The following is a 21,969-nucleotide window of genomic DNA, read 5'->3' as shown; positions in this document are numbered from 1 at the left end:
TAGGCGGGAGAGCATATATTTCTATTACATTTTATTAAAGTCAACAAGTACTTCCTAATTTAATGACCCTTGAGGCTTTCAAAATTCGGATTTCGAAACTGTTAATATTATCCATTTATCTCGTTAGCTTTATATACCTATTGTAATCTTTTTAAAAATTTTAAATAATAGAAAAAAATTTTAAGTTACACTGGCATTGCATGATATTTAGTTATAGAGTGAGGATACAAAACTGCAAGAAATAGACAATAAAATTTAAACTCAAATAAAAAATATCACCAAATTTATAAAATACATATTTTTAATTTTATTAAACCATTCTTTGTTATAAAATTTTAATTCACAAATAGAAAATAAGAAAAGCATACAATCAAGTATGAGGATTTTGCTCTCTTTGTCACGAAAATTCCAAGGTTGACATAAATTTATCGATTAATCAAATAATTAATCAATATTTTAGGGAATGGTTTTAATAAGCAAAAGGGAAGATTAATATTTGTCAGGACACAAAACAATACAATATTTTTGAAAATAAATTAAATTAAAGTTATCACAGAAATAACGCTTTTCATTTATGTCTTCTGCTCTATTAAAAATTTATAGTTTTAAATTGAAAAAACAAATTTAAAAAATCAATCATAAGGGGTAAATAAGATTTAATTGAAGGAACAAATCCTATCCAGAATCAGCTTTTGTCAACTATGCTGACAGTATGTCGCTGACTTATACTAAGCAGATGCAACAGTTGAAGTTTAATTTGTATGACAGACAACACGCGGAGAACTTAAACGGTAACGTAAATGAAAGAAGAACTTGAAGTATAATGTGAACAATTAATGAGGCAGTCAATCAGCCGTTTATTGAACAGTGACCAATATCATCTATCACGCGAGAAATAACAGTTTGCGTGTAGGAAAAAAAAGAGAAAACGATGTGAATATTGAACTGGTTTATCGCCAATTGTTTAATCGAAACGTCGGAAACTCCCTTTCGCATTGTGTGAGTTCAAGGTCTTTATATATATATATATATATATATATATATATATATATATATATATATATATGAAAAAAAGCAATTTTATCACGTTTTTTTTTCCAACAATTTTTAATCGCTTTTCATATCGATATTTTAGAACTTTAATCTTTATGTTATAATTCAACTGACCTAAAATGAGTAATAGGTAGTATTTTTGAAAAATAGGGAAAACAATGAAAGAAAAGAGAATGGAATTATAGAATTTACGTTTATAGTCAAGCATATTCTATTATATTAAAAAAGCATCATTTTTTTTTTTTTTTTTTTATTAGTCCTGAATTTGCAGTGATTTTAGAGTCCTTTATTTATATTTTCCATCGAAAATTTCAGCCAACATAATGAGCGCCAATTGCTATTCTCATATTCGTATAATATATCATAAAAGGAAATTTTATACTTTGTTCGGTTTTGTTTTAAAGTGGTAGCTGAAAAAAATCCTTTCATTTTAAACTCCATAGATATAGGTGAAATTTCTTATGAGTCTCTCTTTTGCATTTGACCTTTGCTGCTCTAAGTACTTTTGCCACAATTTACAAGACTCTTTCTCTCTTGCCAGTGGATGTTGGTACAATCACCAACCTACCTAGTAGAGACTGTTTTATGAGCAAATGTTACCTCTCTCGTAGACACCAAAGTCACGTTGAAATGTTGCTTGTTACAGGAGGCTTGAAGCACGGGAACGGGGGTATTGGCAGTGCCAGCAGCTCGAGAAGTACAAGTCCAAGTCAACAGCAACCACCACAAAGCGGTCTTTCCTTTATTCCACAGCCAAGAAGTCAAAACTCCACCAACAGACAACCTGCAGCCACTACCCCGAGGTAAGAACAATATTTATCTAGTGCTCTCACTGTGACTGATTGTCAGTTCCGCTGACCCTTATATAAATCTATAAATCCATCAACCCGTACCAAAATATACTTTGAGACACTTTCCTCATGTTTGAAAAAAGAAAATATTCTACTAAAAGCAGTTGAAATTTATTTTTTTTATACAAATAAAAATACATTGACAATTTCAATAAAAGTAACAAACATTTTTTGTTAAAATAATTAATAGTATATTATTATTAAAAATTATTAAAATTCAATTTGCCAGGGAATTTTTGTCATACCTTTTACTGCTTCCTGCGAGGACCTCGCTCTGATGTTATTTTAACGCAAACTAAATTTTCAGCCCCCGGACATCAACAGTGGGTCGCCCAATTGGTTTGCGAGCCCCGCAAAACTCACCGTATACAACTCCATCACCTCCGGTTCAACATAATAAAAATTCAGTTCTCGACAAATTCAAACTCTTCAATAACAAGGACAAAAACCAAGATCGCTCGAAACAAACGTCTTCCGGTGTCTCAAAACGAACCTCCAGCTCATCCGGATTCTCATCGGCTCGCTCGGAGCATTCCGACAGTTCAACGTCACTCTGCGACCAAAGTAAACCTCAGTTGGAAGTGCCGAAAGCGAAAGCCCTCAAATCAAAACTTCAGGCGAAACCTTCGAAACAAGTGAGTCCAAAATCGGCCCGAAAGGAGCAGGCCAAGGCACAAACAAAAATCGCCAGAACGAAAGGATCAGAGAAATTTGTTTACAATCCTTCAGCCGACGATGTTAAAACGAACAGTAAAATCGGCAATATCGGAGTAAAACTCAGTGGCGAAAAAAGGGTCTCTATCGATCTTTTGAAACAACCGTCACTTATTCAGAAAACTTGTCTTCCACCGCCAAAGACTCTTCCACCTCAGGAAAGCAAGTGTCAGCCTGCCGCGAAAATTGAACCAAAATCAATTCAGAAACCGAAAATGGAATTTTCCGCCAAGATTTCTGATCCCAAGATACATCTCAAGTCTCCAATCAATGGAATAAATAAGGACATTCTCATGCAAAAGGATCTAGTTTCTAATTCAGACGTTATCGATCGAGACCTGAAAGAGAAGGCGATGAATCAGACAAATCAAAGTTTGTCCGAGGAGAAAGCCATAGAGATGACAAAAGACAAGCCGATTTCCATCCAAAGTTTCGACTCAAAAACTAACGATCTGATAATAGAGAAGAACGAATTGAATGATTCAATGGAAAATAAAAGTAATTCCGAATACAAAGCGATCAATTCAGATGAGATGCCTGTTCAAATTCCTAATAGTCCTTTGAATAAACACGTTCTAAACAGCCCTCCAAGTTCGAACCTCGCACCGGGAATTAGTCCAGGATCGAGCATTCCAAAACCCACGGCTTTAGTAAAAGGAACCTCGAAACCGCCGAAGGAGAATAATGTGCCGAACATTCCGACACCAACGAAACACAAAAGCGATACGCTACACCGGAAACTCGATCCAAATACGGTAGCGATGGTCTCGCCAATGCCCAGCATCTCCGATCTTATGTCGGAAAGTTCGCACAGTAATTCTAATAGTACTGGACAAAGCAATTCGAGCGACAGCAGCGTCATTTACAGACCGAGCAGCGAGAGTGGAAGCGAGATTAAAACCATTCCCAACAGGAAGATCGACACGACCTTTGAGCAAATGGAGAAGGTCAGTGACTCTGTCCTCAGTGTGATATTATCGTTATTATGGCCAGAACTTAAAACAGATCAATCTTCTTTATAATTATACACCGTTCGGTCGAAGGTGTAATTAGAGAGTAGGTCCTCCCTCTCAACTACCTGAACAATGTTTAGGTCAGTCGCGTGTTGAGTTTGCGCTTCCTACAGTTTGTCGAACGATTAATTAGATGATAGGAAATTGTAATTAGTTTATCAATTACCATATCATACTCTTTCTATTTGCATGTTGACGGATTTCGGAGGTTATGAGTTTCACATATATAAGACACATTTGAATGTGCATGGTTATCGATATTTTCATCATTTTTCTTTCATTTTCTTCATGGAGAATTTTTTAAAATAATGTAGTGTTTTGTTGGGTCCTTCATTCTTATAATACATAGATTTTTTGCAGCCATTTTAGAAAATTCAATTCAATATAAATTCTATAGTTGATAAAATTGGTAACATAGAAATTGGAGCTTATTAATTTCGACAACAGAAAAATTCCAACAAATTCATTGTGGGGAATATTCATGCGTCCCGAAAAAATGAAGATATACATTTAATAAGTTTGATAGGTATGTTATCAGTGATCTCTCAACTTATCATATAAGAGAACCTAATCTTATAATTCAACAGAGAGGTGTAATTACGAAAATGTTCCCACCTATCAGGCGATAAATCAAAACTAATCGGACTGTGCTTTCCACAGGTATTATCAGAGAGTTCGACCTGCGGCGGTTCGATCGCAGACGACGAGGCGGAGATGACCGTGAAACCAATGCAACCTCTTCTTCGAGGATACACGCCGGGTTCCCGAGGTCTGCAGACCCTGCCGAGCAGAACAACCACTCGACAATATACAATTCTGCATTCCACGTCACATCATCACGTTGGACACGACTACGCGGACATTGACATCGCCTCAGGTTACCTCAGCGACGGAGAAGTTCTTCGTAGTGGAATGAACGTTGCCAGCAGGACTCTCTCCGATTTATGCGATGGTTACATGTCCGAGAGCGGCGCCTCTCTCTATGCCCGCCGGATAAATTCGTCGTATGGACACGATCACGAGAGGTAAGTGCACGACATTGTCGAATAGTCTCTCTGTCGTTTCGGCACGAATTCAGATAACATCTACCGAGCTATGACTAATTCGTGGCTCTCTCAAACAAAGTGGGACGAAAAGTATACTAAATAAAAAATATTTTCTTAAGCAGATAATTCCAGGCAAGTGTTGATAATCACGAATCCCTTTGTTCTCCCAAACAAGGGCCGATAATGGCTATACTTTTGCCGTGTAATCACTATATGCGTAAGGAATCTCAGATATAAAAATAATAGGCCTCGGATTGTGAAGACTCAATTTATTAAACTTCTAAGTCGAAATTATACTAGTTTTTTTAAAATTTTGTCAAAGAAAATATCTTGGTTTTTCTCTTAATTATGTAAAACGTATTTTAATAACATCATAAAACGTTACTGGACAATTTACGTTACAACAATTTTTCATCCAGAAATTTTTTTCTGAACATTTTGTCATTCTGAAATCTTTTGAGGAACTTTTTTTCATCTTTCTAAAAAAATTTTTTTTGCTAGTTTTTGTTCAACCCTGATACACTAACTTTGAACTACTTTTTCCACTAAAATTTCTTTTTATTACAAGAAAAGAGCCAAAAGTCTAATAATGAGTTTATAAACTTTCTTTTCGTACTTTCAAGCTTCATTGCAGTTTTCCGGACAGTGTCTAACGGTTTATTTCATCATATTCAGTTTTTGATATTCGCCTCTTGTAGCTGTAAAGTAAGATTAAGTTTGAAATTCGTTCGGTAGAACGAACCGGATATGACTAGAAGCACGACTAGACATTTTGCTGATGGTGGTTTTCTCGGGATTACTGTACCAAATGCGAAATCTGCGATGTAACTCTGGTACGCAAGCGGTCTTTAATTAGACGAAATTTGTGAGGCTGATTTCTCCACGTATGTCGACTCACATCGTATGCGCGCGTCCAATTAATCAAACCTGTCAGCTGACTTTGGTCGTGATGGCCCCCTGGATTAATTCATTCGTATTAACTAAATCCTCCCCAGGAACGCTTAATTAACTCAAAGGTACGTGACATCTTAGTTCAACCACGTAAAGCTGCTGTTTTTTTGTTTTCTTCAATATTAATTTGGTTAATATTGAACCAAATTTCAATTAACTATAATTAGATTAATTTCTATCAACGAAGGTAGTTTTTTTAAACAAAAAATTTATTTCTCTTGCTGTTCATTAATTGACAACATTTTCAAGATTTATAAAGTGTAACTTTTAAATGTAGTAAGTTTTTAATGAAATATTATGATTTTTATAATACAACCCATGGCAAGTATCACGTTAGAATAACCGTATATCACAGTAATGTTAAATTACAAAATTCGTAATGTTACAGTATGTAATTTTACAGGGAAGTTACAGTTGCATTAAAATGAAGTGGGTAAAACGAAACAGACATGTTTTAAAAATAAGTATTTAAAGTTATTAAAAACCGTTCTTTATAAAATACGTATGAAAAATATTGCATCTTCTTCGCAATCAGTTGAAGAAACGCGATATATTCCAATCTAACATATAAATCGAATAAAATCATGGAAAGGTAAAATACAATATCTTTGATTATTGGTATTTCCGTCTTCTCTTTAATCAAACTTAAAGGGATTTGGTAAAAGAGAATCGATATATGAAATAAGTTATTGACAGAAATAGAGGAAATAAGAATTTCCGAGTGGGTCATGCAAGATAATCCTGATTAGATCAGCAAAAGGATTCGAAATCTTTCCTTTTCCGTTCTCTGAATGGGCAAGACAGTATCACCCTTATAGAGTTTTTGATATTCGACGTCAGTTGGTGAAAGCGTTGTTTTCGCTGAGGTTGAAAACTCCCCTTTTACGTTGCGTCCTAACTCGATTGGAGAAAAGCAAGCCGCGTATCATCCACTTGAAACCCGACGCGCTTTTCGGAAATTCAATATAGTCGCTCGCTCTGCCCTCTTTTCGAACCCCTTACCCCCCTTTCTTTTGTCACCCTACGCTTCTTCCAAGAGCCCTTGCATAAAATGTGAGCACACAATAAAGACAAGGCCGGGCATATTTCAACTATTACGTATTATTGTCAGTGGAATCCATTAACGACCAAAAAAAAGCGATTCTTAAATCCCATTTGACTTGGAGACATTCAGATGGTTTCCTGGACATGCCCATTAAATTTGCGACTAAGTTCTTTTAATTGAAATTAATCTAATTTTTTTCGACTTCTGCAAATGGGACGCGGCGCATGCATTTCCCTTAACCCCTTAAGGACGGGAAGGAAAATTAATGGTTAGAATTTTCATTTTAAAGAATTTTAATGGATATCATTATTTTTTAAACAAATTTTCAATTGTTTTTTTCAATTTCAATTGTTTGTTTGTACATTTGCAATTTCTGACAAATGGAAATTCGACCTTCTAAGAATTCTATCCAATAAAAATTCCGACAAAAAAAGATTCGGTGAGTTGGAATTCTGGTACAATTTAAAAATTCGAATCACTTAAAATTCTGTTGAAGGAGAATTCTGCTAAATTAATATTCGGTTCATTAAGAATTTTTTAAATTCAAAACTGGATATATAAGAAATTATGTAAAATAAAAATTTAAAGAAATTCAGTGAAATGCTAATTAATTCGAAAAGTGAAAATTCGTGTGAAAACTAATTATATATTTAATAAAATTCTTTGAAACCATTATAGATAATAATTTTTGATAATAATAATAAGTTCTGTAGCAATTTGATTTAATGAAGATTAGAAAGAATATATATAACGTGCTAAATTTGAGAAAACTGACTAATTACAAATTTTCACGGTAATGACACTTGGCGCTAGTGTCATTATTTCAAGGATTCAAGGCTAGGTTTAGGGCTCCATTTTTCTTACACACACTTTAAAACTTGCATTTGTATGTATACGTCATCGTATATGCTCATTCTAAAGTACATATTATATACCATTTTGTTATTAATTTTGATAATTGGTGTTTAAAAACATTTTTGAGGAATTCGAGAATGGCCAGTTTCTTGCAAGAAAGGTAAAAAATATATTATATATTGGAAGCTACTTATAAGCTTAGAAATTAAATGTTGATTTTGGCATGCGTATATAAAGTGTAAAAGAATAGAGATGTCTTAACGTGACGTCACCCCGGTCGGTAAAGTCACAGAAAGTAGAGCGATTACCACCGTGGCCTCAAATTTCTATTGGCTTATATGAGAGATTTCAGAAATTAATTGTTTTCTCTGAAAATATAAAAAATAATTTATGATATAACTATTTTTGTTTCGAATAAAGTAGTAATTTATGCAATATACATAATTTCTTATATAATTATGTCATCAATGTCTCAAAGATAAAAGAATAATAAAAAATAAGTTCTAGCAGAACTAGCAGAGGAGAATTTCGTCTGCTAGAACTGATTTTTTGTTATTCTTTAATCTTTGAGACATTGATGATAATGATATATCGATTCAAAAATCTTTCATCGCGTTGTATTCGAGTAGGTACTTTCTAAATTTGAATTTGCTCACATTTATTTTAAATTAATAAAAATTTCTAATTTCAATTAGTATGGATTAGTTCTCCAATTCAAATTAGTATGAAATTTTCAAAGTTAAAGAGTATAGTCTTTGATTAATCGAAAAAAATGTAGTTATTGATTTAGAAATATTGTTTCCATTTTCAGAATAGATTCATATGCTTTTATAAACTCATCATCCAATAATGGGCTTGCGAACCGTTTCGGAAGAGAAATGCAAATAAAATCGAAGCATAATGCAGAATGTTTATTTGGAAATACAAAAATCTCAACTTTCAAGCCACACGTTAAAATTCCCGTCTCAACGGTTTATTTAATCGACATATGTAAAACTTTAATAGCTGAGCTCAGGGATCATTGCAAAGTTGCAATGGAAGTTACCGACTTGAGTACATTAATCATTGTAACCGTTCTTCAAATAGAAGCAAAAGTGAGAATAGCGACAAAATCCAGTGCTTATAACACATTTGATGGTGAACTTGACTACAGAGTGGAAAGAACAAAAGATTCCCTTCCAGTGTCGTTGTTTCCTTTATCGTTCTACATCGATCAAATTGGTAAGGTTGATATCCAAGGCCAAACAATTGTACCAGAGCTCATTGACCTCAAATACGAAAATATATCGAAATATGCAGAGAGAGCGGGACTGACGATTTTACCGTCTAATGTTATATCGTTGCCGGAAGGAAATTCTCTAACTGGAGCCAATCAGTGGGTGCGCATTCTTAATAAATCTGGTGCAATCGAGAAGGGAATTATTGAGCCAAAAGACAGTGGATTTTCATTAACAAAAGAGTTTATTGAAAATCCAAACAACTTCAACTGGATTGGTATCCTATTCATCGAACCACCTCGGAATGTCGTATCTGATTTTAAGGAACTGAACAATCGATACTTTAATTTTATTGATAGGATCAATGAGAAGCTTCTGAATGCTTTCGCTGAAGTGGATTACCATGAGGCAAAGGGAACAGCAGCACAATTGGTTACTTCTAAGTTTCTTAATTTCGATCAAAATATTACAATGTATAAAGTATGGAGTACACGATTTGTCGATGATCATTCACTTGAAGTTGGTGGATTACTTCGTTTTGGATTTGATTTAGAAGATTCTGACGTCTCGCGATCAGGAGAATTTAGATGCTGCGAATCATTTATTGAGGCTCAGTCGCCACTGAGGGAGTTTGTTCAAAAAGTGTTTAAATATTTGCGTAAAAATTTAATACAAAGTAGTTGATAATTTATGCATTCATAACTCAAGTAAATATTAAATTAAACCCACAAATTCGCGATCTTTTGAGTTGTCATTGTTGTTTTTTTCAAGTTTTGTAATTTGGAAAATGTATATTTTCATCAATGAATATTTTATAAATAATTTGTATCTTTCTTTAAACTTCTGAGATAGCTATACCTAATTTGTTTAAATCCAAACAACTCTATCTGAATATTTTTCAAAATATGATCATTTTCCAGAATAATCTGTAATATGTCGACCTAAAAATAATACATACCTTGAAACGTTGAATGTGTATAACAATAACAGAAACGTTTCTCAAATTATCAAACAAAATTGTGAAAACCTGCAGAATGATAAGCAAGGTCTTTTGTCATGCCTTTATGCCATTATGCCTTAAGCTTAAAAGTTCGAAAAATCGCTTTTGTATAAAAGGTTACAGAATACTTCTTCCCGAATAATAGTTCTCGTTGGCAAAAAAGAGAATCTAGCTTTATCGAACGGATGTGCATCTTCGAGTCTAGACGCCTTGGCACCGAATAGTGATAACTGAGAAATAAAGTCTATTTAGTGGCGATTGGTATAACGCTACATGATAGATGCTGGAAAATCTGCCATTTTCTTCCTTTCATTTGAAATAATTGATTTTCCAATATTCAGTAAAAGGAATTTGAAGATTTGTCAAATATATGTATATCTATCTCCACTTTCTAAACTGTACAATTCGAATTTTATACTTTTATAAAAGCAGCGCAATGTACTATTCTATCTGTTTAAAAATAAATGTATGTGTTTCATAAAAATTAAACTTAATTTTAATATCGATTGTAAGAAAATATACTTAGCAGACTGTTTATATCAGTTTCTCTATAGATTACCGATTTTTCAGTTAACAGAGATTAAGGATTTTCATGAAACATCTTTAATAAAATTTCTGCTTAATATAATTAAATATTCATTTTGTTAAAATTTGTTATTTTCTCTTTCCGCCTGAAAAAGGATTCGACAATAAAAAGATTTATTATGGTCAAGTAATTGAAAGTAGGTAATTTAATTTCCAAATTCAATATAATGTATTTAATTTTCATGTTTTGAAAAGTCGATAACGTTACGCGTTTGTTGTAGTAGACGTAATAACAAGGAAGGGTGTCAGATGGAGCCAGTTCGAGGAAGGAATCGAGGATTAGAAGGTGGTTGATCCGCAGGTTTCCTTTCAGGGACGTAAAAAGAATCCTCTCAAAAATTTACATTAATTAGAGTCGTTCATTTAACATCTCAATATCTCCTATAATGTAGAATGTTATTTCAATTTTTTTCAGTTTTGAAAAGATATTCAGTCTTCTAAGTCTGTTCAGGAGGAAGAAACTTTTCTTGTATATGAAAAGAGTTGAAAATTATCAAAGATCTTCATTATCGCTTATATCGATTTAAATCTAAAATAAAATCAATTGATTATGATGAACTTATAGATGACTTTGCATTCATATATGCATGCGTATCTTACCCTTAAAGGGGCGGCAAAATTACGGTAGTTTACAGTAAAATTATTCGTATATCCCGGTACTTTGATACCAATTTAGGTATCAAAAAATGATCCCAATATACCTTATATCGGATCAAAACGTTGCATGAGTTGATCGTATTTACGGCATCAAGAAACTGTGTATTCAAAGAGTTTTTTTTGTTCTTTGTTCATATTAATAATGTTGATCAAGGGGAATTTGAAAAAAGACAAAAATAGAAAAAATTCTTTGTTATTTTATAGATTTGATTTTACAATCTCTTTCTGATAAGAGAAATAAATTTTTCGCCTTTGTTGGTGAAACTGCAACAGTGTTAAAGCCGAAATTCAATTTTATTTGCAAAAAATATGAACATTTTCTTGGCGCAGAAAATCGTTGGACATATTGGGGACAAGAGAGAAAAAGGGTGCGATTTTTTTTCATCAAGAAAATGAAATTCTTTACGCAGTCACCCTAATACCGGGTGACCTAAAGAACTGAATTAACAACCCTCTTCGTTTGGTACGATCCTGGGGGTGTTTTCGGAGTCTTGGCTCGACTTTGAAGCCTGCGTGTTGCAGGCAACCGTGACGTCATTTGGATCGATCCGCCGGCACCGGGAGTGCTGCGACCTGCTGGCGACATCCGGCAAAATAGGAAGGGTGGTTTTTAAGGCATCGTAGTTTGTAGAGGGGTAGCAATAGCAGAATGTGCCGGGCAAGGGATGCTCGCTCTTTCTAGAGTAGGTGGGCGGGGGTGGTGTCTCGTCGAACGAGAACCAAAACCAACGGAAAGTCGGTGTTTGCCGATAGTTCTCCGGGGGTGAACCGACGGATTCACATAGTCTTCAAGACTACGAGTCAAAGTTTGCAGGTCAATTAGCGATGACGACGTTAAGTTTTTTTACACAATTTTTTTACCGCGATCTGTGCGTAAACGAAAAAGGGCTTGTCGTCTTTTCTCATTGTATGCGTGTATGTGCCGAGTGCCAGTGCGTGAAACATTTGTATGTATAGAGTGACTTGTGACAAAATCGAAGAAAGGTTCCTTCAAACTGACAAGAATAAAGGTAAATTTCATTTGATATCCTATACGTGATTTCCGGTATAACATACGGAGTCTTGTCACCTCGACCCTAAAAGTCTTTAACCCTTTCAAATTATTTGGATAACCGGGAGTATTTGCTTCCCAATCCGAGTCAGAAATGAATAATTGGATTAATTATTCATTTTTTAATGTGGAATTTCAAATTTCTTTTTTTTTATCTGGATTGTACGTTTTACACCCTGAGAAATATCTTATTGGCGTTTTTAATAAGAATTTCTTTTTTAATTAATTTTTTTCATTTACTATTCTTTTGTGAATGGGGTTTTTCTCACTTTAAATTTTATTATTTTATCTAATATTTCCATAATGATCTAAGCAGCAATCTCACACTGAAAAAAAAAATTTATTTGATTCAAATAATCGGTTACTTGACTATTATCAAATAAATATTAAATTAATAAATAAATTATGTATTAAATAACTACCCCATTGTATTTGTTTCAAATATAGAAATTATTGGTCCAAATACGATTTATTTAATTCAAATAAAAATTATTTGATTCAATAAATATTTAATTAATATTTCATAAATAAATAAATAATGTTGAATGAATAGTTCGATATTCTATAAAATAGTATAAATGAGCCTTTCAATATTCTATAATTCGCCCGACGCTCGGACGAACGCTCTAATGGTAGTCGGGTAGCAGCGGGAGAGCCATTGACGCTCGCTGCTACCCGACTACCAATCGAGCGTCCGTCCGAGCGTCGGGCGAGTTATAGAATTGGGAGGCTCAAATAGTATAGATTATAATTCTTGTTTATTTAAAAATATTTTATTATTCTCACAGGTGTGGAGACTTTTACAAAAAAGATAAATATTAAAGATATATAATTGAATGATGAATGTTTATTTCACGCTGTGACACACGTAATTTAGAGACCCCACATATTATTGTCAGTCGCAATCGATTCGTCAAAACTAATTTCCGAGTCTACTCGCTTCGATAAAATGCAACTGTTTATCAGACCCGCTTACTTTTATTTAATCGGTTCGATGCTGGTCTGGATAAATGGAGATGAATTTATTCCGATCCTCATTTAGCTTTCATTTGATTAACGTCGAGAGTTTGTCACTTTTTTTCATTTAAAGCTGATAGAAAACACTGTCCTAAAAAAAGAAAAAACATTTAAAAAACAGAAACATTAAAAATTTTTTGTTTTAAATTTAAAACAGTTAAATATCACAATACAATTTTTTTTTATTTTTTATTTTACATAATAAACAGACTTACAACGTTAAAATGCCCTTTCGTACAAGATGTACTAAAGATTTAATACTAAACTAAGAAAATACAAAGTGAATGTAATAAATTGAAAAATTACAGCAAAATAAGGAAGTACGAGAGTTTGTGATTTTTATGAAATGCAGAATGGGCTAATGATCTAATTTAGCTAATAGAACAATCTCTAAACCATAATCTTCTCCCCTCAGCATTTTAACACCCTCGGGGAAGTTTGCTTTTGAATTAACACAAGCAATGGTTCACTTTACAATGGAGGTCTTTAACTAATTTCCTTTTACTCTTGGCCCCTATAGCTTTTCTCATTTTCCTTTGTTTTATAACTATCTTGAAACTATTCTGCTTTTCGAAGAATATAGAACCCAATTTATTATCTTTTTTTCCTTATATAACTCATCTTGAAACTTTTATTTCCTTCTTTGTATTCTCATCTTTTCTCTCTCATATTTTTTTATTTTTATTTTCTAACCAAAATGTATAATGATCTATAACATATTCATAAGGCTTTGATCAGTAGGAAACGTGGGCAAATACATGTTAATATATAATGAGAGCAAGGAAAGTTTGGTCTACTTTCAATGAATGAATTTCTCATGAAGCTTCAATTTTCCTCTGGGAATGATGGTCCTTTTATTTTTATGAATATTTAAAATAAAAATATCTAAACTCGAGATCGATGCATCAAAGGAAGAAAATGAAGCGCATATAGTAGAGTTTTGCTTTAAACCGTTTCTTATAATAAAGTTTCTTGAATGCTGCGGCAAACTCTAATAACCCTATGGTTATTATAGGTGTCTAGCTGGAGGCAATGGAATTATTAAAGCTCCGGTTTCAGTGACGTATGAGATCGTAACAATGGCCAGAATGCCATTAAAGTTACCGGCTTTCCAAAATTGCAATTTTCTTTTGACAGTGTTATGTCCTCATTAAACCAAAATCTTTAAAAAAAAAAAATTGATACCAAAAATATCAAATTGATACTTTTAAATTAGTGTGTAAAATTTGATTTATCTGTTAAATATTAATTAAAAATTTTATGCATTTTATAAAGAATAACTTAAAAATTTCAAAATTATTTATTTTTAATTGTTATAATATTAATAATATATTGATAAAATGTTTAGTTTGGAGATAAAATATTCACATATTATATGCGTTTAATCTTAATAAGTTCGGTTTTTATTAGTATTAGTATTGATGAATTTGATTCTGATGTCCAGTTCATATTTTCATTTGATATAAGCGCGCTTTTTCTTGACAATGAGAGAGTTATCGTGGCGCAAGTGCGCAGTTGATTTTCGATATACGGTCATTGACAACTGTGTCGTATTTGAATAATAATAATAATATAAAGAATTATATTTCGTAAAAAGTATTCAAATAATATTAATAAGGACCCTTAAAGCATGTACAATGAATAGAGAGATAGTTTTCCATGCAATTAACTTTCGCCACAGTTTTTAGGAGAGGTTTATAAAAGTATCACTTTCGCCACATTTTTGAACTTGGAAACTTCTCGTTTTAGAGAAGGGGTTGAAGAAATAGGATTCAAATTTTATCTATAATATTTTGCTGTTGGCTTCAGCCAATCACGATCACAGCATATACGCTGATGATAATCCATTTGAAGAAATTTATTTTCAGAGAGTCTCATGTTCCTTTTCGCAAATTTTGAATTTAGAGATTTAATTAGCAATAAGTAAATATCAACATAGCTTTCATAAAGTATAGTTAATGAAAGTCGATATGGTTACAGATTCGTGAGTGGCTCGAGGAGAGAATTAACAGGAGTAAAGGAAATTGTTACCTCGAGGAGAGTTCAAAAGAGGCCAACTGCAGGAATTAGATCTGATGAAGGATCTGGGCACCAGAGTGGTTTACTAGGAAGTTGCAGTGGAGGAAGTGACGCCCTGGCGGAGCTCACTATCGAGGACCTGGCCTCTATCCCAGCCAGCAACCATACCGCCGCTAATCACACTGGACACCCCTCTCACCACAAGGTAATTTATTTCATCAAAAACTATCCTAATTGTTTTAATTCCAGGTTTTTACATATTTTTGTTACTCTGTTTTTTTCTAATAATATGAGAATTTTTAAATAATTTCAAAAAATTTATTTTTATTTATTTAATTTTTATCCGAGTTCTACACCTTACGGGTTAATTTACGGTCTTCGATAAAGATCTTGTAATTAATAGGGAAAGTTGAGCTTTTTTTTAGTTGATTAATCTCTGGGATTAACTAAACAGAGATACAGTGCAATCATGTGCAGGGAACAAATACCTATGGCTGATAGACTCAAACCCAGTGCGCTCGTTGCATCAGCAAGTAACGACCCTCGAAAGTTCGCTCCAATGTGATAGTTGGATAGATTTTACGCTCGTTGATAAAGTCTCAATAAATTATAATGGTAATTAAACCCGTTCAAACGATCGCTCGACACGCAACTGGTGCGCATGGTGACAATTACTATTTTGCATTGCAACAAAAAACAGTAGTCCACGGTTGCAAAATCAAAAGTATTATTGTGTCAGCTGCGTTAAATGGCAACTGTCGGTTTTGTATTCTCTTTTCATTTTCCATTGAAGGGGTAGAGAGAGAGAGAGAGAGTTTATAATTGTACCAGGTGCCATTGGTCAGATATAGTCTCTTTTAATCAAAGCCGAGTGTCAATTCAGCTTCTCTTTGAAATCGATACTTTTCTATTCAACTGTACCAATCCATTAAAATTTTTCTTCTGTTCTCACGAGTACTTTCATTTCAATTGATTGTCATTCACTTTGTGACTTCTCCACGTGATTTCTTAATTTATTAAGTATCAAATCGTATGGATACGGATCCAAAAAATGACAGTCATTAAAAAAATTAAAATCTAAATTTTAAACTCCGATGAAAATTTTACATTAAAAAAATATTTCGTCCATCTAAAAACGCAGATTAGCATGAATTCGTCCACTAATTTGCGTTTTATCGTTCAACAATTTTTTTACTGTCATAATTATAACAACTTAAGGCATCAATTTAAGATGCCCACTTTAATAATTAGATTTCTATAGCAGACTTACTACTGTTTTTAGATATGAGATTATACACGGAATCATTGAGTGACACTTTATTTTAGAGAAAATTAACTTTTTCTGCCTTTAAAGTCGCCCGTAGATCAAATTTATTCAAATTACTCCAACATAGGACAAACTATGGTAAGAACTCTGTTCTCAATAGAATATATGTAAAGAGGCAAATGCGTTTAGTAATAAACGATAAACTTGATTTTTTCGAGATATCATTGTCATCTTTTAAGTCAGCGCTCCGTAAATCAATTGTTAGTTACGACATTGCATTAACCTATAACATTGATTGTCTTTTCTTAGTTTAGTTTAATAACAAAAAATTAAAGACAATTATACAAAAAAATTAAAATTAAAAATACAAAATAATATATAAAAAACGTAGAAAAATAATAACAAATTAGAAAAGAACAACTCTTGTGTTTTTACAAGTTTCAATAAATGTTTGTCTGTGAATGCTTTTTGAATCATGACTTGAATTACTTTTAGCAATGTCCTTCTCTTCTATTGTATCTCCTTTTAATTTCAAATGTTTAAAATAAAATCTCGTTATTAGTTCCAGAGAATTCTGTAACATATTTTTATTTTTCGTTTCGAAACTTTTGTTATAAAAATTTTTTTAATTAAAATCCAGTTTTCTATACAACGAAAGGTAAAAAAAACGTTTGAAAAAAATTTATTTCAGAAAAGTTTGGCGGTTCGTTGTTTTTAAACATCCTGTTAGTATACTAGTGCAGTATTCATTAGTAAATTACTTCTTGTAGAATGGATTTCATTTTTGATTCGAAGGGACTTTTGCTGTTTTTTTTATTTTATTTTTTGCCCTCTAATATTTCGTGAGGGGTCTCATTGGCGAGCCTTGAAACTTAACAGATACTCTTCCTTTTCAACTACACACGTATAAAATCCACATACAAAGTTTTGTTTAAGGGGTTCCTTTCTTCATTCCTTTTCCTCGTGTTCATTCTCTCTGCATTTCAATATACCCTTCTTCTGCCTGATGGTCTCTCCTAATTTTCTTCCCTTTTGTTTTCAGGGAAATAATACGACCTCCAGATTGCGTCGGCAGTGTCCATTTTACTCATCTTTCTCTTTTCATAGCCTTATCAATTTTGCCTGCTTCCCTATTTTTCCGACTCGGAATATCACTGCATTTTATGCTATTAATAAAACTGCAGATCTCGTTTTATGCAGAGCTTATACATTATACTATCTCGCTGCAAATAAAATTCAAACTTTATGCTGAAAAAATATTCCTTTGAAATGTGGAAAATTCTCTTTCAGTGATATTTCTCAATAGCTTTTTTCGATATCTCAGTAAAGAAAAATATTTTATATCTTAGTTCAATTATAATTTAATTCTATTGTCAATTACAGTTTAATTGACGCTCAATTGATTTCAACGGTAACTTGATCTACTTTTCAGTAAACTTTTCTTCTTTGTGAAAGAAAATTGCGAATTTCATTGAATTTGTAGTGAATTGGCTATATCGATTAATCATCGTCTATTTTCTCATCTTTTTAGGGCCTCTGCCGTCATCAGAGATAAGTCGGTCGGATAATGTAGCCGGAGCAACATTTTGACCCCTTTCAGTATAACTGACTATTCACGTACTGCTATAGACGTGTACTTGTGCTTTTAAGTTCAAAGGTTGATCGTCCGTAATCGTAAAAGCTCTTATAGTGCCTCGACATGAAGCTCATAAGAATCCTCGACTCTCTTTAGAAGAACGTCCAGCAAGACGATCCTATATTGAGTAACCGAGAAAGACCGATGACGAAGGTTATTGTCGTTCAATTCCTCTCGCTTATAGTCTCTTTACTTTTTACGTCCAGAGTTCCTAGCAATTTCTATATTGTATTTCCCCGTCGTTGCTGAAATAGGAAAAGGAAAATAAAATAGCAAAATCGGACGAACGCTCAGGGATCTTGTCAAGCGTCCATTAGTTTTTATATCTCTTATAACAACCGCCTTAAAGGTTTTGAGGACCGACATTTTTTAAATTTTATACTTTTCTGTAATTTAAAGCCCAATTGAATTTTATTAGCTTTCTGATTTTTAGTTAATATTTTTCAAACAATAAATTTTTAAGAGTATAAAAATTAAGTCTATAATAGTTGATTACATTGAAATTTTTTTTATCTTTATGTCAAAATTATAATTAAGATTCAGAGCTCCCGGTCTAAAAATAAAAATATTGTTACCGTAGAAATTAGAAGAGCTTTTTATGATAAAAGTTTATCAAAATGTTTGTTCAACAGAGTGCATTGTTTCTTTTTGAAGTATAGAGGCCGAAAAATGCAAAGCAGAAGAGAATGTCGCTTATCTTTTTGGATCAAAGATTCGAAATCCCACTCGGCATAGCGATTACGAATTTGCAAGGTTGTTGGCGGAAAGTATGCACTATAGATCCGCGTTTAGCTGAAGGATTACCAACGAGCGGATTACGGAGCACGATAGGGTAATGTAATGGCACTCTGAAAAGCAAAGCCGCTCAAGTTCTGTCTTGTGTTGAATATATAGGCTCTGGCTCGCAGTAACTACGCACACCGTTATTATTTTACCGTGATATTGATTCCATTGGACGACCTGCCGTGACCCTACAGTATAACTCAAGACCACTACGTTTCTAATCTTTAACTTCTTCACTCTTCCAGACTCTGCACGTATATACATATAGACGAAGAATAAGGAGATTCCGGGGACGTCGTTTGTCGGCGTCTCCTGAACTAACTTAATCCTTGGATCAAGATCAAGGAAATTCCAAGTTTTTATTTTATTCGGTAATTTCTTAACACAAAAAAATGCAAAATTCAACAGTAATTTTTATTCATTTTTCCACATTATTTCCACTCACTATGAATTTCTATCAAATGACAATTACTTTCTTAACATTTTCTTATAACAATATATAAGTGCATATAAGTACATTGAGTATTGAGATTGGTTTGATTGTAAAATTGACGCTCAAATTTTCATGGCAGTTAAGAATTCCAAGTGAAATTCCACTCACCTGGAAATTTTGGATAAATAGGAAATGAAAAAGTTATTGTAGAAATAAGTAAAGTAATAATATGTGACAGTCCCCGAGAGAAGGGACCTTAGCTCACCAAAACGAATTTCACAGGGCAAGCGTTTGAAGAAGAAGCAGAAACGCGGAACTCGAAGAGTGGGGCGGAACTTCTGAAAAGTTCCCCCACCACACTAACACAACGTTGTGTTTCTGTATACGTGAGCTTCGTCTACTTCGTGTATCTTCGGGTCTCACGTACGCGAAGCTCACGTACGCGAGAGTATAGTTGTGTAAGTAAAGTAGTGGGGCTGATTTCTTGAGTGCCACAATCCGCCTCGAAATGCGCTTGACATACCCATCTTCAAAATGTTATTGTGTCAAAAGCAATTATCCTAATCAGTTTTTAAATTTTGCATGTGAAAAAGCAATTCAAAATCTATCATTTACCATATAAAACTCAATATTGACCTCTGGTGAGCTAAGGTCCCTTCTCTCGGGGACTGTCACATATGACCTGGAACTCAATAAGTGTGACCTTTATTTTTTAACATGTTAAGTAGTAACGGAGACGAAAAAGGAAGATGCGAAATATATTGCTTACAAATGAGGATCGTAAAAACGCTTGAGACTATAGTCCATAGAAGGGAGGGTCGTAAAACGTTCTTTTTTTATGACACTCGGTATTGATAGGTGCATTCGGCGGTGGTTGGTGTAGGTGGGGCATTATGACCAACGAGCAATGGATCGCTTACTAACACCGGCAGTTTGTGTTTCGCATTCGAGCATTGCGTATACGCATCCTGGACACCTGGGGTTACTGCCCCTTATTTTTGTCCGATCCAAATTACGTTACCCTTCAACTTTGTGTTGGTCCGTGTTTACCAAAGTGACCTAAATATTTTTTAACCACTTTGTTTTAGTTATTCAAAAAATTAGTGATTTCAAAAATAGACAATTTATGTGTGTTTTATTGTAGTTTTTTATTTTAGCTAGAATTTTAGCAAGATTTTTTATTCAAGCGCATATTGTTATACAATTAGTTTGTTATAATAATTTTTAGTTGGAGGATAATCGAAAAACAATTATTTAAGATATATTGAAAATTTTTTTTTAGAAATTAGGTATATTTTTCTGTAAAATCTTCGCCTGGAACAGCGATAATTTTCTCTGGAATAGCTATATATTTCTCTAGAATAGCGAAAACTTTCGCTGTTTTAGTGAAACATATCGCTGTTCTAGATAAAGATTTTTTTGCATGAAGGAAAAATTATCTTTTGCGTTTTATATGAATTAGTTTTTTGTTGTGTTATTTTCTGTGATAAAAGTAATTTTATATATTATTTTATAAGCAAAAGTTACGGACTCAAAAAAAAGACTATATACATACTTTTGAAGGGATTGTAACTCAATACAATTGTCAACGAGAACTGAAAGACCCAAACAAGTTTCGCGAATTCAGAAATCACGTAAATTGAATTGCAGAAAGCAAGGATTTTTTGTGGTAAAAAATTCAGGATCTCGTGCTCTTGGCACTCACAGAGCAAGGTCGACTTCCTTCTTCCTGTTGAATTTTCTCGGAACTTTTGACACGCGAGACACGTTCAAATGGTCAATAAACCAGGAATACTGCATGCCTGTAAAAGATTGATACATGAATTACGGGATATCCTCAGGACAGGTCACTTTCAACGCGAATAAATTTTATACTTTCATTCGCGCTCTCCCCTCTCAAAAAAAAAATAAATAAATAAGTGATGGATTCCTGTTAATAAAAATAAACTTATTTTTTCACTCGTAAGGAAAATCGCATAAATTCGGATGGTGAGTTATACCGAAATTGAGATTTTCTAATAGAAATTGCCATTTTTGTAGGTTTTTATAATTTATTTATTAATTTCTACAAATTTTTCAATTTTATTTTATTGTTCTAGCAATATAAAATAGATTTCTTTCTTCATGGTCTTACACTTTTTGTAAGTTTCAAAATTTAGAATTTTTTAACAATTTATCACACTTAGAAAAAAGGTTTGAATTAACAGAACCAACGTTTATTGTTACATCAACAAAAGTTTGGTTATCTCAATCAGCTTTTGATTTTGGTACTACCAAAATTTGGTTCGATTTTTGATTAAGTTATCTATTGTTTTAATCTCATGTGCATCGAATAGTAAAGATGGTTGGTTAATGTGGAACATGGTGGCAATACGAAGGAAACGTTATATAAAAACGAAAAAAGTGAAAGGTATAGGTCTATGGGGAGTCTTTGTTTTAGTTTCTATTGCTATGAGGAACATTTTACTACAGAAGTTAAAAGCTGAGCGGACATGAGCTGGTAGCTTCCTATTCCTACCCCCATGAATCATTCTCAACTAAGGCCAGCAGCAGGAGTTCACACGGCACATATACATACACACACATATATGTATAGGAAAACTCAGGGAGATAGATAAGCATGATAGACAAGAAAAGATATAGGGAAGTGGAATTACCACACCCTCCCCTTATTCGAAATACCGTGCGCACCCTCTGAATCATGCCTTATGGGGTTCCTGGCGTGTTGCTACATCTCCCGCGCGTATAAAATTCGAGAATCGATATCGTCGAGTTG

At 33.3% G+C, this 21,969-nt stretch overlaps 2 protein-coding genes across 7 annotated transcripts in view; both read left to right on the top strand.

The window, feature by feature from the left end:
• The window catches only part of LOC127277890 (protein sickie), a 157,317-nt gene that overhangs the window by 88,314 nt on the left and 47,034 nt on the right, over window positions 1-21,969 (top strand). For all 5 annotated transcript variants that reach the window (XM_051299314.1, XM_051299311.1, XM_051299312.1 and 2 more), the window contains 4 exons: window positions 1,700-1,856; window positions 2,212-3,565; window positions 4,292-4,656; window positions 15,036-15,279. In XM_051299314.1, the coding sequence (XP_051155271.1) occupies window positions 1,700-1,856; window positions 2,212-3,565; window positions 4,292-4,656; window positions 15,036-15,279 (2,120 nt within the window). The remainder of the gene's footprint in view (window positions 1-1,699; window positions 1,857-2,211; window positions 3,566-4,291; window positions 4,657-15,035; window positions 15,280-21,969) is intronic.
• On the top strand, window positions 7,032-9,567 carry LOC127277901 (uncharacterized). Of its 2 annotated transcripts, none has more exons than XM_051299346.1 (2): window positions 7,032-7,112; window positions 8,340-9,567. In XM_051299346.1, the coding sequence occupies exon 2, from the start codon at window positions 8,407-8,409 to the stop codon at window positions 9,427-9,429; it is 1,023 nt and encodes a 340-aa protein (XP_051155303.1). In that variant the 5' UTR covers window positions 7,032-7,112; window positions 8,340-8,406; the 3' UTR covers window positions 9,430-9,567. The 2 variants fall into 2 exon arrangements, with proteins under 2 accessions (XP_051155303.1, XP_051155302.1); XM_051299345.1 differs by lacking the exon at window positions 7,032-7,112 and adding an exon at window positions 7,425-7,688.

This window comes from Leptopilina boulardi, unplaced genomic scaffold (assembly GCF_019393585.1).
Source record: "Leptopilina boulardi isolate dan_hultmark-lab unplaced genomic scaffold, ZJU_Lbou_2.1 LbouV2_19, whole genome shotgun sequence".
Taxonomy (NCBI): Eukaryota; Metazoa; Arthropoda; class Insecta; order Hymenoptera; family Figitidae; genus Leptopilina; species Leptopilina boulardi.
This window is presented reverse-complemented; position numbering and strand designations above follow the sequence as displayed.

Excerpts from the sequence above, each read along its gene's own strand:
- LOC127277901 (XM_051299345.1), top strand. The coding sequence starts at position 7,666 with ATGGCCAGTTTCTTGCAAGAAAG. Across the intron at positions 7,689-8,339 it reads GCCAGTTTCTTGCAAGAAAG|AATAGATTCATATGCTTTTA; the intron begins GTAAAAAATATA and ends TTCCATTTTCAG.